At 40.3% G+C, this 16,316-nt stretch overlaps 1 protein-coding gene across 2 annotated transcripts in view; it reads left to right on the forward strand.

Moving 5' to 3' along the window:
• ARHGEF26 (Rho guanine nucleotide exchange factor 26) overlaps positions 1–16,316 on the forward strand; it is a 139,749-nt gene that overhangs the window by 15,794 nt on the left and 107,639 nt on the right. For both annotated transcript variants that reach the window (XM_058427093.1, XM_032173897.2), the window contains exon 5: positions 13,532–13,588. In XM_058427093.1, the coding sequence (XP_058283076.1) occupies positions 13,532–13,588 (57 nt within the window). The remainder of the gene's footprint in view (positions 1–13,531; positions 13,589–16,316) is intronic.

Genomic DNA, 16,316 nt, shown 5'->3' on the forward strand with positions numbered 1-16,316 from the left:
CCTTAGCATGCTCAGCCTCCTTGCCATATGATACCCTGCACCACTTCAGGGCTGTTCAGAGTGTCCCCACCAGCAAGAAGGCTCTCACCAAATGTAGCACCTCAGCCTGGAACTTCTTAGCCTCTATAACTGTAGGAAATAAATTCCTTTGCTTTATAAATTACCCAATTTCAGGTATTCTGTTGTACGCACCCCAAAACGGACTAAGACTTACTACTCTAGCTAAGAGAGATAAAGGTGAGGGACTATTTAGCTTGGGCCTGGGACTGGGCTCTGTGTGTGGTCTTGCTTTTTATGTATAATTAGATTATGGTATTCTCTTAACATTTCTGAAAATTAACTTGACTTATGTAAGCAATATATAATATGTCCTTCATGTAGAGAATAATTCAGACCTTTTGGACCAGGTACAGTGGGTCCCATCTGTAATCCCAGAACTTTGGAAGGCTGAGGCAGGGGGATCTCTTGAGCCCAGGAGTTTGAGACCAGCCTGGGCAACATAGTGAGACCCCCATCTCTTAAAAAAAAAGAAAAGAAGAAGAAGAAGAATTGGGACATTTCAAATAAGACTAAAGGCTCTTTTGGTCATTTGTGCAATCCCAATCTCTATGCCCTTCTCCATAGATAATGCTGCTCTCGATTTGGCAATACTCTTCTGAAAATCCACATATATACATTTAAGGAAACAATATAGATTACCCATATTTATGTAAATATACAGATTATTTATAATATACAGCTTGTTTCTTTTCTGCACTATGTGTCTTATAAATCATATAAGTCATTTCATATCTACATGTGATCTACAGTGTTATAACTGCATTAATACATAGGATGGATATGCATTTAGCCATCTTTACTGGGGGAATGTCATGCATGCTTTAAGAATCTAATAAAAATTATGAGCCATAGGCTTTCTCTGTGGAAAAATGCACACATGTATACATGTAAATTTTTTAAATAATTTCTGTTTTTTCAGTTTTAGTTAGAGAGTATTTTTTTTCTTGACTTTATTTCCAAATACTAGGAGCAACTTAGTGTAGCTTTTTATGTATTGAGTACAGTTTCCATGTTGTTAATATCACTTTAAAAAGTTTTTCTGTATCTGCATTGTTGCCGTGTTGGAACTTTATATAAACTCCTAAAAATATAGACAGAGATTGAGGAAAAAACTACTCTTGTTGGAGCTGAATAATTAAAGGGCAGCTGAGTGGTAGATCTGCCAATATTTATGTAATTGATTCTTCTGAGAGAACAGTGAAGTGTTGGGATATGGGGGTGTGTGCACCAGTTGCCCTAGGGTTGGCAGAGATCAGAAATGACAGGTGTTCCAAGAAAGCAGGAGGAGATGAAAACACGGTTAGTTAATTGTTATGGGCATAACTACAAAAGCAGATGTTTCGACTACAAACCTACAACAGGGTCCAGACAGAGAGGGTCTTCTTATTTCATTGAGTAGAAAATCGGTGAGAGAGATTGATGAATTCATTGTCTTCATCAAGGGCCTGCCCCACATGAAGTTCTGTCTAGGGCAGGCCCTGGAGATAGAGCAAGAACAGACTCCACCTTGCATTCATGTCCTTGTAAACAACCTGAATGGCGAGACAGGTGTCAGATATCAAATCATCCCATAGATCGAGACAGGTGTCAGATATCAAATCATCCCATAGATAAATGCATAATTACTATTGTGGTAAAGCTGTGAAGGACTTATTGGTGCTGCTGCAAGATCTGCTAGAGAAGAGCACCTGTCTGGGCAAGGTGCGGTCAGTGGAGAGCAGATGTCAGAGGAGGTAACGTGAGCTGTCATCTGGAGGGTCCAGGACGATAGCTGGTGGGGCACAGCTGGGGAGTGGCAGGGTAGAAGAGTCTCAGGTAGAGAAAATGTCATGTGCACAGACCCTTTGGGGTGATGGTGGATAAGAGGAGTTGGGATAAGGCCAGTGCAGCTGGAACGTCTTGATCTCCTTTGTGGGTTTTTCCTCATTCCTCTGTTCTCTAAATGTTGGAGGGTCCCTGGGCTCATTCTCTTACCTGCACTCATGTGATGATGGTTTTATCAATCTTGTACTTTTAAATATATCATATACTCTGATGACTTCCAAGTTATTGCTTACTATGAAATCAAATTAAATTATGGACTTATTCTCAACTAGCTATTTCCTTTGGGGAGGTGGAAGGGATACATTCAAGAATAATAGCAGTCTGTAGGAATACAGTGTAATTAGAAGAGAAGGCTCAGCGATGTTGAGGAGTTCTGAATAACTGTGTAGAAAGACTTTCTCATACTGACTTTGGATTGCAGACTCATCTATGGGATTCTTGTATTTGCCTTGTTGAGCTTAATGTATCCTCTTGTGGGGTCTCCTTCTTCAGTCCAAAGATGGGGCTATTTCTCAGGGCCACATCCACACAGTGGTTGGTCTCCATGATGATTGGAGAGTGTTGTCACCTTTAAAATTACTATTGAATCTTTAAATATGGAATCCTTAAAAATGTATTACTCAAATTTTGTGGATTTACCTGGAGCACATATAGCCTATTAATTCTCTAGATTATTAGCCTGTACTCTAATATCTTAATATTAGGATGTTTATTATCTATATTTCTATTATTTTGAGGAGATAAGAACCATACAGTCAGTGGACAACTTCTGTAGCAGAAAGTATTATTGACAGTAAAATAAAATTGCAGATTATTTCCCTCTTTGTAGGAAATAAGCCTATCCAACTATAATAATACAAAAATGGAGCAATTTCCACTTTGCATGGTTAGAAACCCTGCTTCTGGTAGTGGAGTGCAAAGGAGTCTGATTGTTGTGTGCCCACCTGGGCAACAGGGAGCCCTTATATCCACACGGGTCCAAAGTCTGAATGAGCAGACTGAGTTGCAGGATAGCTGTTAGCTCTGGGATCGTCACAGTATTGATTTGTTTACATGCAGTTAAATTACTGACCACATATTTGCAGGAGACTTATTGTGTACTAGGATTGTGTTAGGTAATTTCAGATACAGTTTATGTAGTCCCCAGGACAATGCCACGAGGGTAAGTACAAATTCTTTACTTTGTAGCAAGTCAGCTGAGAGGCTAGGATGTTAAATGCGGCTGCTAGTTAAGGTCTTGAGATTACTTGGAACAGCCTCTGCAGTGACCTCAAAAAATGGATACATGTACCTAGGGCTCTGGAAGAGCAGGAACTGTGTTTCTCCCCAGGTGCTCAGCCAATAATGTGACTGCAACTCTTGACTTGGGCTCTTTTTTCTTCTCATAAATTGGCTTATTTTCCCTTTTTACTATGCTTGTCTTTTTCCTGAAAGCTCCTGCATACTCAGGGTTTCTAAGTTTGTTTTTTTTTTTTGAGACAATCTCACTGTTGCCCAGGCTGGAGTGCAGTGGCGCGATCTCAGTTCACTGCAACCTGCGTCTCCTATAAGCAATTCTCCCGCCTCAGCCTCCTGAGGAGCTGGGATTACAGGCACATGCCACCACGCCCAGCTAATTTTTGTATTTTTAATAGAGACAGGGTTTTGTCATGTTGGTCAGGCTGGTCTCGAACTCCTAAGCTCAGGTTATCTGCTCGCCTCGGCCTCCCAAAGTGCTGGGATTACAGGCATGAGCTACCATGCCCAGCCTCTGAGTTCTTGTAACTTACACTTGAGGCTGTGTTAACAGCCCTGTCCTTCCCTCAAGTAATTCTTTCAGCTTCCATCCTATTTTTTTTTTTGAGATAGAGTCTTGCTCTGTCACCCAGGCTGGAGTGCAGTGGCGCAGTCTCAGCTCACTGCAAGCTCCGCCTCCTGTGTTCATGCCATTCTCCTGCCTCAGCCTCCTGAGTAGCTGGGACTACAGGCGACCGCCACCACGCCCGGCTGATTTTTTTGTATTTTTAGTAGAGACGGGGTTTCACCGTGTTAGTCAGGATGGTCTCTATCTCCTGACCTCGTTTTCCGCCCGCCTTGGCCTCCCAAAATGCCGGGATTATAGGCGTGAGCCACCGCGCCTGGCCTTCCATCCTATTTTTGAAAGGATGTAGGCCAGAATGCCAAAGTGAGTTACACAGTTTAGTTGCCCAGTTTAGTTCCTTGAGAGAGAGGGGATTATATTGGGTCAGCTACTTTGCCCCCACTTAACAGGTCACTAGAACATGTATTGTCATTTAGCCAGGTGCTTAACTAACTCTGCTCCAGTCAGCTTTGGCCTCCATGATGTACTATGGCACCAAATGTGGTCCCTTGGGGCTGCTGCTTTTGCAGAGGCTGTGAGTAGAATGGTTTTTCTTGTAGAGGTCCATGGGAGTGTTAAACGACATGACTGACTGACTTTTGTCTAGTGTAATTTATACATCATGGAGTGCACATTGTAACCATGGTCTTTATCAGCAGCTTAACATGATAAGAAATATGTTTTACCTTATAAACCAATATGTGTGTCTGAACGTATATGTTTGTACATATGTATGTGTGTATGTATCTCAAAGAAATTTTACAAGGCAGGAGTTACTTTATACTGCTTGCAGTGTACTATAGTATTTTTAATTTTTTTCTGTTTTGTTACATTTAAATAGATAACGATCACTTCATGTAAGACTTTATTTTGCATTCACTGCCAGTTTGTAACTTACAATTTGAACAGTGCTAATATCTGACTCCAAAATTCATTTGTTTTCCACTGCATTGTAGTGAATGAGGCAAACAAAACAAGGCTAAAACCCAGCCTACCCTCCAGGAGCTTAGAACCTAGAGCAGAAGACAATAGAAATGAAATGTCTAAATGATATTTTGAAAGGATGTAGGACAGAATGCCAAAGTGAATGACACAGTTGGAATCACAGAAAGTGAAGTGAAGATGAGGAAAGTTTTGTCTATAGGATGTGACTTAAACTAGATGGGCTAGTTGGGCAGAAGAGGAGAAAATAAAAGTAATGAAGGTGTAAATTGCTTGAATAAAGCTTTTTCTTTTTTCTTTTTTTTTCTTTTCAGTAGAGACAGGAAGACAGGATTTCACCATGTTGGCCAGGCTGGTCTTGAACTCCTGGCCTCAAGTGATCCACTTGCCTTGGCCTCCCAAAGTGCTGGGATTACAGGTGTGAGTCACTGCACCCAGCCAATAAAGCTTGATAGGTAGGCAAAGGGAAGAAGAAAGATAATGACTTCTGTGTCTGTTTCTCAGATCTCTGTACAATAAGATAATTCCTGTCCAAAGAAACCACTGCCTGCTTTGTACATCTAATGGAAAGCATCAGTTTACTCTATTACCCATTTTTCAGAAACAGATTTTGCTCAGGTTAGATTTTTATTGTAAAACCTCAGAAATTCAGTATCGCTGTTGTTTTAAGTAGCTTATTATTTTGGAGTTTCTCATTCCTATCCGCTGATCATTTTGCAAAAATAGCAAACAAAAATAAAATAGCAACTAATATGTTGGCAAAACCTTTAGAAATAGGTGTTCTTTTCTTCTGCAAGAGAGGAACCTCAGACCTGTTCTACCTTTCTTAACCCCTTGACTCATACCTTCACTATGTGTAAATGGCGTCATTCTCAGTTACGCAGACTCTTAACAGGCCTGTCCTCCTTTATCTCTCTCGCTTGCAGATCGGCCTGTCATCACTCATTTTCAGCACTGCCTCATAAGCCATTGCTCAGTTTGGACTTGATTAAAATCTTTCTTATTGCCTCCCTTTACCTTAGCTTCTCATTTCTTTTATCTACAGGTGGTCATCTCTCATTTCTCTAGTTTCTCTTTGGGGCAGCAACAAAGAAACAGAAGTATTATTGGCACCTTTAAACAGTTCTACTAGTCTGCCCTACTCGTTTTCTTTCTTTTTTGGGAGAGGATGTTGAAGTAGTATTTTAGTTTTTGTTATTCAAAGTGTTGCTTTAATTGCAAAGCCAAGACGTTTATTACAGAAAAATCAGAAAGTACCAATAGATAAAAATAAAAAAATTGAACTCTTTCTATTCAATCACTATTAACATTTTTGTATATAACTTTTCAGATTTAAAAATATATAGGATTGTCTTTTATGCAAAAATCAATAATGTAGTAGTAGTTTTGTCACTTTTTTTCCCCTTAACAGTGTCGTAAATATCTTTTCATGTTACTAAGCCTGCTGTTTTGTCACTTTTTTCTTAACAGTGTTATGAATGACCTTCCATGTCATTAAATATTCTTCTACAACAATCTTTTTAAAGCCCACATACTAGCTCCTCAAATAAGTGGATGTTTAGCTCTTTTAACCAATTTCCTGTTGTTAATCATGTGTTTGTTTCTAATTTTTCAATTTAAAATTCAAAATTTAAGGCTGATTAAGTTTTTAAAAATAATTATTTTTGAACTGCTGAAGTAAAAGAAATAGATTCTCCTTATTAAAAAATTAAATGTAACAGTTAAGATTGAAAGCTGCTTAACTTTACCACCATTCCCAACCCCTCAGCTGTTAACCACTGCTGTAAGTCTGGTCTGTCCCCCAGTATTTTATTAAGTAGTGCACGTTTAAAAATTGTTAATCTTCGGTTAAATTATAGAATTGCCCTTTACCCTGAATTTATTCCCTTTCGTCCTTGTTACTTCTGTGTCATTAGCTTTTCATGTATTTGTTAACCTCATTTTCTCTTCTTAATTTAGCTGATAGATACGTGAGAACTGCATCTCTTGCTCATTTGGAGGATAGAGAATACATAAATTTTGGTCCAGGCTCAGTAGCCCACAGCGGGGAATGCAGGTTGGAGAGAGCCACAAGTAAAAGAGAGGAATTTGTTTGGTGGTAGAAATGTCAGGATTAATCAACAAGTTAAATGACCAGGGAGCCCTGCTGACAGCTTAGCTTTCACTGCAGCAGAAGCCAGGAAGCCAACGAGAGATGTTGTTTCTGGGGCATTCAGGGGGAGCAACTTAATTTAGGGGAAGAGTAGCTTGCACAGCTCTTAAAAACTGAAGTTTTAGAAGGCAGTGTGCTACAATGATTAAGAGCTCAGGCTTTAGGGGTGTACAGGCAGGCCCAAGTCTGAATCTCAGCTTTCCAGTTATTTGGGTGAATGACTTAACTATTCTGTGTCTCCGTTCTTTATTTGTAAACTAGAGATAGTAATGCCTTCCTCACAGATTTGTTACAGGGTTTAGATGCATGGAAGGAACAGTACCTGGTTCATGGTAAACATTTGATACAATGGTAGTGAGAGGTGACAGCATGCTGGCAGTCCTCACATCCCTCGCTTGCTCTCAGTGCCTCCTCTGCCTGGGCTCCCACTTTGGAGGCACTTGAGGAGCCCTTCAGCCCACCACTGCACTGTGGGAGCCCCTTTCTGGGCTGGCCAAGGCGGGAGCCGGCTCCCTCAGCTTGCAGGGAGATGTGGAGGGAGAGGCGTGAGCGGGAACCGGGGCTGTACGCGGCGCTTGCGGGCCGGCTGGAGTTCCGGGTGGGCGTGGGCTTGGCTGGCCCCCCAACTCGGAGCAGCCGGCCGGCCCTGCCGGCCCTGGGCAGTGAGTGGCTTAACACCCAGGCCAGCGGCTGCGGAGGGTGTACTGGGTCCCCCAGCAGTGCCGACCCACCGGCACTGCACTTGATTTCTCACCGGACCTTAGCTGCCTTCCTGCGGGGCAGGGCTTGGGACCTGCAGCCCGCCATGCCTGAGCCTCCCACCGCCTCCATGGGCTTCTGTGCGGCCTGAGCCTCCCCAACGAGCGCCACCCCCTGCTCCACAGCGCCCAGTCCCATCAACCACCCAAGGGCTGAGGAGTGCAAGCGCATGGCGCGGGACTGGCGGGCAGCTCCACCTGCAGCCCCAGTGCAGGATCCACTGGGGGAAGCCAGCTGGGCTCCTGAGTCTGGTGGAGATGTGGAGAGCCTTTGTGTCTAGCTCAGGGATTGTAAACACACCAGTCAGCACCCTGTGTCTAGCTCGAGGTTTGTGGATGCACCAATCGGCATTCTGTGTCTGGCTGCTCTGGTGGGGCCTTGGAGAACCTTTGTGTCGATACTGTGTATCTAACTGATCTGATGGGGACGTGGAGGACTTTTATGTCTAGCTCAGGGATGGTAAACGCACCAATCAGCGCCCTGTCAAAACAGACCACTGGGCTCTACCAATCAGCAGGACGTGGGTGGGGCCAGATAAGAGAATAAAAGCAGGCTGCCCGAGCCAGCAGTGGCAACCCGCTCGGGTCCCCTTCCACACCGTGGAAACTTTGTTCTTTTGCTGTTTACAATAAATCTTGCTGCTGCTCACTCTTTGGGTCCATGCTGCTTTTATGAGCTGTAACACTCGCCGCCAAGGTCTGCAGCTTCACTGCTGAAGCCAACGAGACCACGAGCCCACTGGGAGGAACGAACAACTCCAGACGCGCCGCCTTAAGAGCTGTTAACACTCACCGCGAGGGTCCGCGGCTTCATTCTTGAAGTCAGTGAGACCAAGAACCCACCAGAAGGAAGAAACTCCGAACACATCCGAACATCAGAAGGAACGAACAACTCCAGACGCGCCACCTTAAGAGCTGTAACACTCACCGCGAGGGTCCGCGGCTTCATTCTTGAAGTCAGTGAGACCAAGAACCCACCAATTCCGGACATAGTAGTTTGAGAAATAAATTAAGAACCAACCAGAACTCTGAATCAGGAATTGACAAGACATGGGTAGCAAGCTAGTGAGTGCTGGCTGCAAATGAAGTAATGCATGTTTATCTCCAAAATGTACAAAGCACAGCAGTTCATTCTTGTGCATTTAATTACTTATCTGTAGTTTGTGTTCTCAGCCTCATGTCCGTATTGAAATAATTTGGGTTCATTCAGGAATCCTGGCTCTGTCTGTAGATGGTGATGCAGGGCATAGAGGAGCAAATGTCTTGGCTTGCTTTATCTGAGTGTTCCATTATTTTAGCAAACTTGATGTTGCCTGCTTGAGGCTGAGTACTTGCTATTTCTTGAGATTCAAACACTTTTTTGAGGATTATAGAATTAAGCTTAACAATAGGACATCAGAGAGATCAGCTTTTTGAACAAATTAATTTGGATGTCACTGGCATATTACCTGATGCATTTTTAAATTAAGCATATGATTTTATGATATGTGCTATTCTTCTACTTTTTCTTTTTTTAAAGAAAGCGTTCTCTCTTTCTGTTTACCCACCACTCCCCAAAAGGATGACCCATCTTGACCTCATGTCTAGTGTTTGGTTATGCAGATCTCTGGCCCTTTGAAATTTGTGTTCTGTGGCAGCTCCTAGCTAGGTAAAGTGATGTCTTAAAACCTTTCCTTGTGGATGTAGTGGGGTTAAAGAGAGCCTACTGGATCTGGTTACAGAGGACACTCTTTCTGGACTCTGGCAGATTTTTCATTTTAAGGATTTCAAGCATGCTCTCAAACTGCTGCTGTTCCCATGTTATTTACAGTGAAAGAATTCTAGCTCATTTTTAATTCAGGGACGACTCAGGTTGCATTGTCTGTAGAAAGGACCTGAGAGTGATTGTGTCCTGTGGTATAATTTTACTTTGAAATCCCTTCCCATTCGAGCTCTTGAGAAAAGAAGCCTGTAAGTAGAGAATCACCAACAGACATGAAAAACAAGCTTGGTTTTGCAAATGGGTAAACTCCATTGAGTTTTAGCTCAGATGGGTGTTCAGTATAAATTAGTGCTTGATGGAGACAGAGTGATCGTGGATTGTAAATCTAATGTAATTTTTAACTGGCTACATTTTTGAGTCTTTTTGGTTTGTGAGGCTTTTGGGTTCTTCCCATCTGTTTTCCCTAGCTGGTGGGCAAAAATAGAAGGAATGCACATTCATCTAGAAACACTATCGAGTCATGGAGGGTCTGAGAACAAAGAGGGCGTCAGAACATAAATATCCCTGTTTACTTCACAGAAAATGATTATCTGATAAGCCAAGAGACTGGTGCTAATCTTGGTTCTCTCCACAGATGTAGGACTGGCTGTATCCATAGATGAGTTCTGTGTAAATGGCAATGTGAAGGATCTATTTGGGGCTTAGAGAACTTGGCTCATAACCTATTCCAGTTAGTGGAGTCAAAGACCAAGAAATATTACACAAAGTTTATAGTTCTTTTACACAGTTCTCTGCAAGGTGGAGATGCTTAGTGTAACTGTCATGAGTGTAATAATGGACTCACAGTCTAAAGCTTGTCTTTTCCTTCTTAAGGTATTTATCTGAGAAGCTCAGCCCTGCAGTGTACTTTAGTTTGGGCTGCCATAACAAAATACCATAAATTGGGTAGCTTATAAACAACAGAAATTTATTTCTCACGGTATTGGAAGCTAGAAAGTCCAAAATCAAGGCAGATTTGGTGTTTGGCAAGGGGCTGCTTTCTGGCACATAGTGCCTTCTTGCTACCTCTTCACATGGTAGAAGGGTTAGGGGTTTCTCTGGGGCCTATTTTAAAGGGCGTTAATCCCATTCATGGGGCAAAGCTTAATCACTTCCTGAAAGGCTCCACCTCCTAATACCATCACCTTGGAGGTTAGGATTTTAATATATGAATTTGGGAAGACCCAAACATTCAGACCATAGCACAAGGTATTAAAAGGGAAACCGGCATGATTTTATGTGGAGTATCTAATAATTACCTTTTGGATCTATACTTTGGGAGTTTACCCTTTTACAAATTTCATAAACTGTGTTTTGGGTCTAACTAGACAGTATCAAATCCATAGAAGAAATATCTTGTAGTGTTCTTTATTAGGTTTAGCCAATTACTAATTTATATCTCATTTTGACATGCAAAATATATCAGTTATAAAGATCACAGGTCAAGAATTTCAGCACCTTATACAGTAAATTTGTAATTATGAATTTAAAACTATTATAACAGTGAGTTCTATGCATTCACTATCTTAATAAGGCACAGATACATGCTCATATTTTTAATATGTCAAAACTGTAGTATTGTTCACTCTCTTGTTTTATTTGAATTAATTTTTATCCACTTAAAATGCTGAAGATATTGACATATGTTCATATATTCTCTTTAAAATTCAGAATCCACAGATTTGAAGTTTTGTGAATTGGCTGGATTGTACAAAATCAAGAACCTCACGTTAAATCCATTTCTTACTGATTTGTTAAAAACTACTTTTGCAATTCTACTTGTTGATGACATATTTAAATAAGAAATTTAAACCAGTGAGGAATAAGAAAGTTCAAATGAGGTTGCTTTGGCTGTCTGTGTGTTTAAAGGAGTGTTGCTTTGGCTGTCTACGTGATCCCATTTGTACCCAGCTGAAGCTGGCATGAAATGTATATTTTAAAAGTGAGGCCGGGCACGGTGGCTCACGTCTGTAATCCCAGCACTTTGGGAGGCTAAGGTGAGAAGATCGCCTGAGGTCAGGAGTTCCAGACCAGCCTGACCAACATGGTGAAACCCCCTCTCCACTAAAAATACAAATATTAGCCAGGCACTGTGGTGCACGCCTATAATCTCAGCTCCTCATCCTCAGGAGGCTGAGGCAGGAGAATCACTTGAACCCAGAAGGTGGAGGCTGCAGTGAGCTGAGATAGCGCCACTGCACTGCAGCCTGAGCGACAGAGTGAGACTCTATCTCAATAAATAAATAAATAAGAAAAAGGAGCCTGTACAATTTTAATTTCTTTCACTTTATATATCAAGTAAGACTCATAGGTTTTAGAAGCTGGTATATTATATTTTCTTTCCCACAAATGGAGACAATAGAAACACTTGAAGAAATGGGATAAATTTGACAATACTTTGGATTCTCATAGCAAAAATTGGTAAACTTCAAAAAGGATGTATATTTTAAGACTATAGGTATAAACATATGTTTTTCATGCTAAAAAAAGCCTGGAACATAAAGTGATTTTTACTTAAGTTTATAGATAAGGTTCCTGTGTCTGAATTTGAGAATTTTCAGAGGTCTTTCCTATTAAAAACTTTGTACACATTCTTTCCCCTTCTTTTCTTCCTTTTCCTTTCTTCCTCCCTCCTTCCTCTCTGCCTTTCTTTCTTCCTTATTTCCACTTGATGTTATTCACCTACATTCTCATTCTCCCCTGATTGTCTCTTCTCTGCTCTCTCTCAGTCTTCTTGGGGTTCCCTTTTCAGATCATTCTCTCCCCTCCTGGGTTTCATCTCCCCACCTTGATCAGTCTCTGAAATCTTCTTGCCTGTTCATAACCTTCTACCTCCAGACACGTGCTGTAAGGTGCTACTTAATTTGGAGTTGACTGTGGAAGGATGCCTCAGGTGGACAAAATTACTCCTCCGGGTTTCGGAGGAAGAACCTGGAGAGCCTGTTCTGTTACAGGGCATGGAAGGACAGAGACAGAAGCACAGGCCCAGGAGCAGCGGCCTGGCAGCCAGCCATGAGGAGCCGCTTTGTCATACCTTAGAAGAAACTTTCAGGCTCCCCAAATGTGCAACACTTCAGTTTCCTCAATCAGAATACAAGAACGCTTCCCGGAATCTCTTTTTCTAGCACCATAGTTTTGTTAGTTCCTTACTGATGGCTTGTTAAAGGAATATTTTACTATCTATCATGTTAGTATTAGTGAAAGATTATAATTCTGTATATTAATACTTTACCTTTGTCAAAACTACCTTCTCTTTCCCCTCAAAAGAGCAAGTACTTTTTGTTGTGGGTTTGCCCTCTCTTTTGATAGGACAAAGTACTCTTAATTCCCCAGTAAAGTAGCTGTCATCTGTGTAGGTCACTAAGCCCAGGTTTTTCATTCTCCTTAAGATTTTTTGGGTCTGAACCCCATTTGGGTGGAGATGCCACTGGCATGGAAATTCTTGCTGGTGACCTCACCTGCAGAGATTGTGGGCATGGCACCTCTATATCCATCTGCCGGACTTCGGGTCATGCAGGAAATCCTGTGAAATTCCTGCTCAGGGTTAACCAAAGGGAGCAGCTCTGAAGGGTTACATTCTTCTGGCCAGTCTCCTCCCTTATTAAAATGTGTAAAGAATCCTTTTTAGCCGTGAATTCTTGCTGACAGGCTGACCCAGGGTCAGGATGGTGGGTAAAGCTAAGAACATTCCAAGATATATGTGGACCAAAAAAACACATGATACACAAAACTGGTACAGACTTGGTATTAGAAGGGGTCTTAGTGATGCTAGCCCAACCCTTAGAAATGAGGTGCCACTTTCATATAAAGTAGGGGGTCCCTAACCAATAATATTGACTAAAAGCATGAGCCCTGGAGTTGGACTGGCATCGATGCAGATCCTGGCCTTGTTACCTATTAGCTATGTGCTCTTGGATCCTAAGCCTCAGTTGTTACCCCATCTGTGAAATGGGGAAAAGATCAGTATCAGTTTTCTAGAGTTTGTATGAGGATTCAATGGGAAAAAGAGTATAAAATGCTTAGTATATTGTCTGGCACACTATAAATATTTAGTAAATAATTGTTGATTAATAATAAATTAATATTGATGAATTCAACATTTTGTATAGTTTCTCTTAATTCATTTTTGAAGGGCATAGAGTTATGCCTTGAATAATAAGGAAACTTTTAAAGTATTAATAAATGAGTCAACTCTACTTTGCTTTTTCTCCTAGGTGAAAAGAAATGGATTATCTCAGACAGTAAGCCAGGAGGAAAGAAAGAGACAAGAGGTATGTTTTTACCGAGCAGCTGCTTTAGAGCTCTGGAGTGTGTATGTTGGTGTCTGCTCTTTTGTGTTTTCACTTACTGTGTGCCCTTGTTTAGTGTTGTCCTTTGAAAATGTATTTGTTTAACAAAAGCAGTAAGTGATCATTTTAAAATAAAGCTACGTACGCATAAGCTCCCGGAAAAGAAAAAATTTTAAATATCTCAACATCGTTTGATTTTAAACAACAAAGCACGTAGTTCAGGTATTTAAACTGAGAGAAATATGATAAAAAATGAAACCAACATTAGATCCTAGAACTGGAAGAGGGTATTTGTGGAAAAACTGATAGTCACATTAGTCTGTAGACAAATGTAGCCTATTTATGTAAGATACCCTAGGTTAGGGAAAGCTGGATGAAGCATACAGGGGTCTCTGAACCCTCTTTGCAAGTTTTCTATAAATTTAAAGTTATACCAAAATAAAAAGTTTATTTAGTAAAAAAACAAAAAACACAAAAAAACAGGTTAATAATGCAGTTTTACAACTTGAAGTTTAAATCAATGCAATTTGAGAAAATTGCTTATTGTAATAATATTGTGAAGCTCTCAAAGCATTTTCCTCTTGCGTCCTGCATATTAGTGTGTGTGTGTGTGTGTGTATGTGAACGCATATACATACATATAAAAATCGATTCCACAAAGGACACAAGGATTTTTTTTTTTTTTTTGGTTGGCATAGAATAAAGTGAAATACAAGGGTGCAGTATAGTGCCATTTTTTCAAGTTTTAAATAATAGTATAGAACTTTGGTGTACCCATCCACTGAGAATTAACAAATGTATAACAATTGTAATTTTTCTCCTTTTTTAAAAAGAACATAAAACTGATAGTGTAGAATGCCTACATTCTCTTCCTCAGTCCCGTCCCATTCCCTTCCTTTCCTCCCCAGAGGCAACTATAATTATGAACTGGTACATATACTTCCAGCCTGTGTTTTAAAATTATGTATAACATACACACATATATCTGTGCATGTGTGTTAAAATGTATATATATGATATTCTGTGCGTATTTTTTGGTTTTCTGTTTTTTACACTCAACATTATTTTTGAGATTATTCATGTTAATGCGTATGAATCTAGATCATTCATTTCAATCATCATATAGTACTCTATTCTATGAACACCACCTTTAAATATTTTTTATCTGTTTTTCCAATGCTGGACAGTAGATGGGACTTTTTCCTTCATTGTTAACATCGTGACATAAAAATGTTTCCCTCTCCTTGTGGATAAATTTAAAAGCTCCTCCAAGATATTAATCCCATTTGAACATTTTTGTTCTTCTAAACCTTGTATAACCTTGCCTATTTCTATCATATTCTGAAAATATTTATTCAGACTTTCTATTCCTATATAACTATTCCTACCTGCTGTATATAACAGGTCTAACCTAATTTGCTTTTAAATAGTTGATGGTATTATTGCAGGATATTTTAGCAATTATTTTATTAAACTTATTATAATAAACTGCCAATTATTTACCTTTTCCTGTGATCCATTATAAATAGTTCATTAAGTCTTTTTGCCCAGTTTGAGTATTTAGATTAGATTACACACTCTCTCCTTGATGTAATCAGAAGTAAGGAGTGAGCAGAGTGGGGGAAAAGAAGGAATGAAGTGACTTTGGACAGCTGTCTGCTGTGACAATTCATTACACACTGAACATCTATCTGTCCACCAAACTTGAAACATACCTCAAAATTTCTTTCAAAGAATCAAGACAAAAGCCAAATGCATGAGACTTTATAACCCTAAATGGCTTCCTTTGGAGATAACAAAGGGCTTATTTGTTTATGCCCTTCAGAAACAAAAGAAATTATTTAAAATGTTGAATTCAGCAATATTAATTTTTGTTCTCAAAACCCTCAATTATCACTTAATCACATTAATCAATCAGCATAGTTCAGCATTGAAGAAGTGAAAAATGTCTTTGCTGTTGCTAATATTTTAAGTCATTCCAAGGCATCGTATACATCAACACCTGAAATCCATTATTTGTGGTCTAGAAGAAAAATTTTTCTTTAATTCGCTTTGTGTATAGTTTTTCGGGGTTATTGTATTGATTGAAAAAATTCAATATACAGGTTAAATGAGACTCTTAACATTCTTACTCTTTACTCTTCAGATAGTTACATCACTTAATTTCATGAAATACAACTGAGGCTAGATTAGCACATTTAAGTAAGACCCAAGTCCCTAAACCTTACAGAAGTTAAAAGTGGAGGTGAACACTGAGATTAGCACTTCTAACCTGATTTATAAAATAATGGAGCACCCATCAGCAGCTGGGCGTCTACCTGCTTGTGCCTTTCCTGCTCCCACCCAGCCACAGTACCCTCTGCTGTTTGGGGCAAGGACTTGAAGGGTGGAGCCCTGGAGATCAGGGTGATGAAGATAGCGTTACCAGGGAGCTTTCCAGGAAGGCTGTGAATCTTAGGCCTGCATTTTCCCTATATCCCTTTTTAGAGGATCTGAATTTGATTTTGTTAAGGATCTAGATGAATTCCTTACACAGGGCGTTGGAATCTTATCCACATACGTGGGTTGGTATTTCATCATTAACAATTATCAGGAAAACCACTGTGTGCCTGCCACTGAGAGTCTCTGCAGAGAGTCCTTTACTCCTTCTTGAGACACTGATGAGAGTAGAGAGTGTGACTTGTTGAATAGATGGAATTACTTTCAATTG

Source organism: Hylobates moloch, unplaced genomic scaffold (genome assembly GCF_009828535.3).
Source record: "Hylobates moloch isolate HMO894 unplaced genomic scaffold, HMol_V3 SCAFFOLD_13, whole genome shotgun sequence".
Taxonomy (NCBI): Eukaryota; Metazoa; Chordata; class Mammalia; order Primates; family Hylobatidae; genus Hylobates; species Hylobates moloch.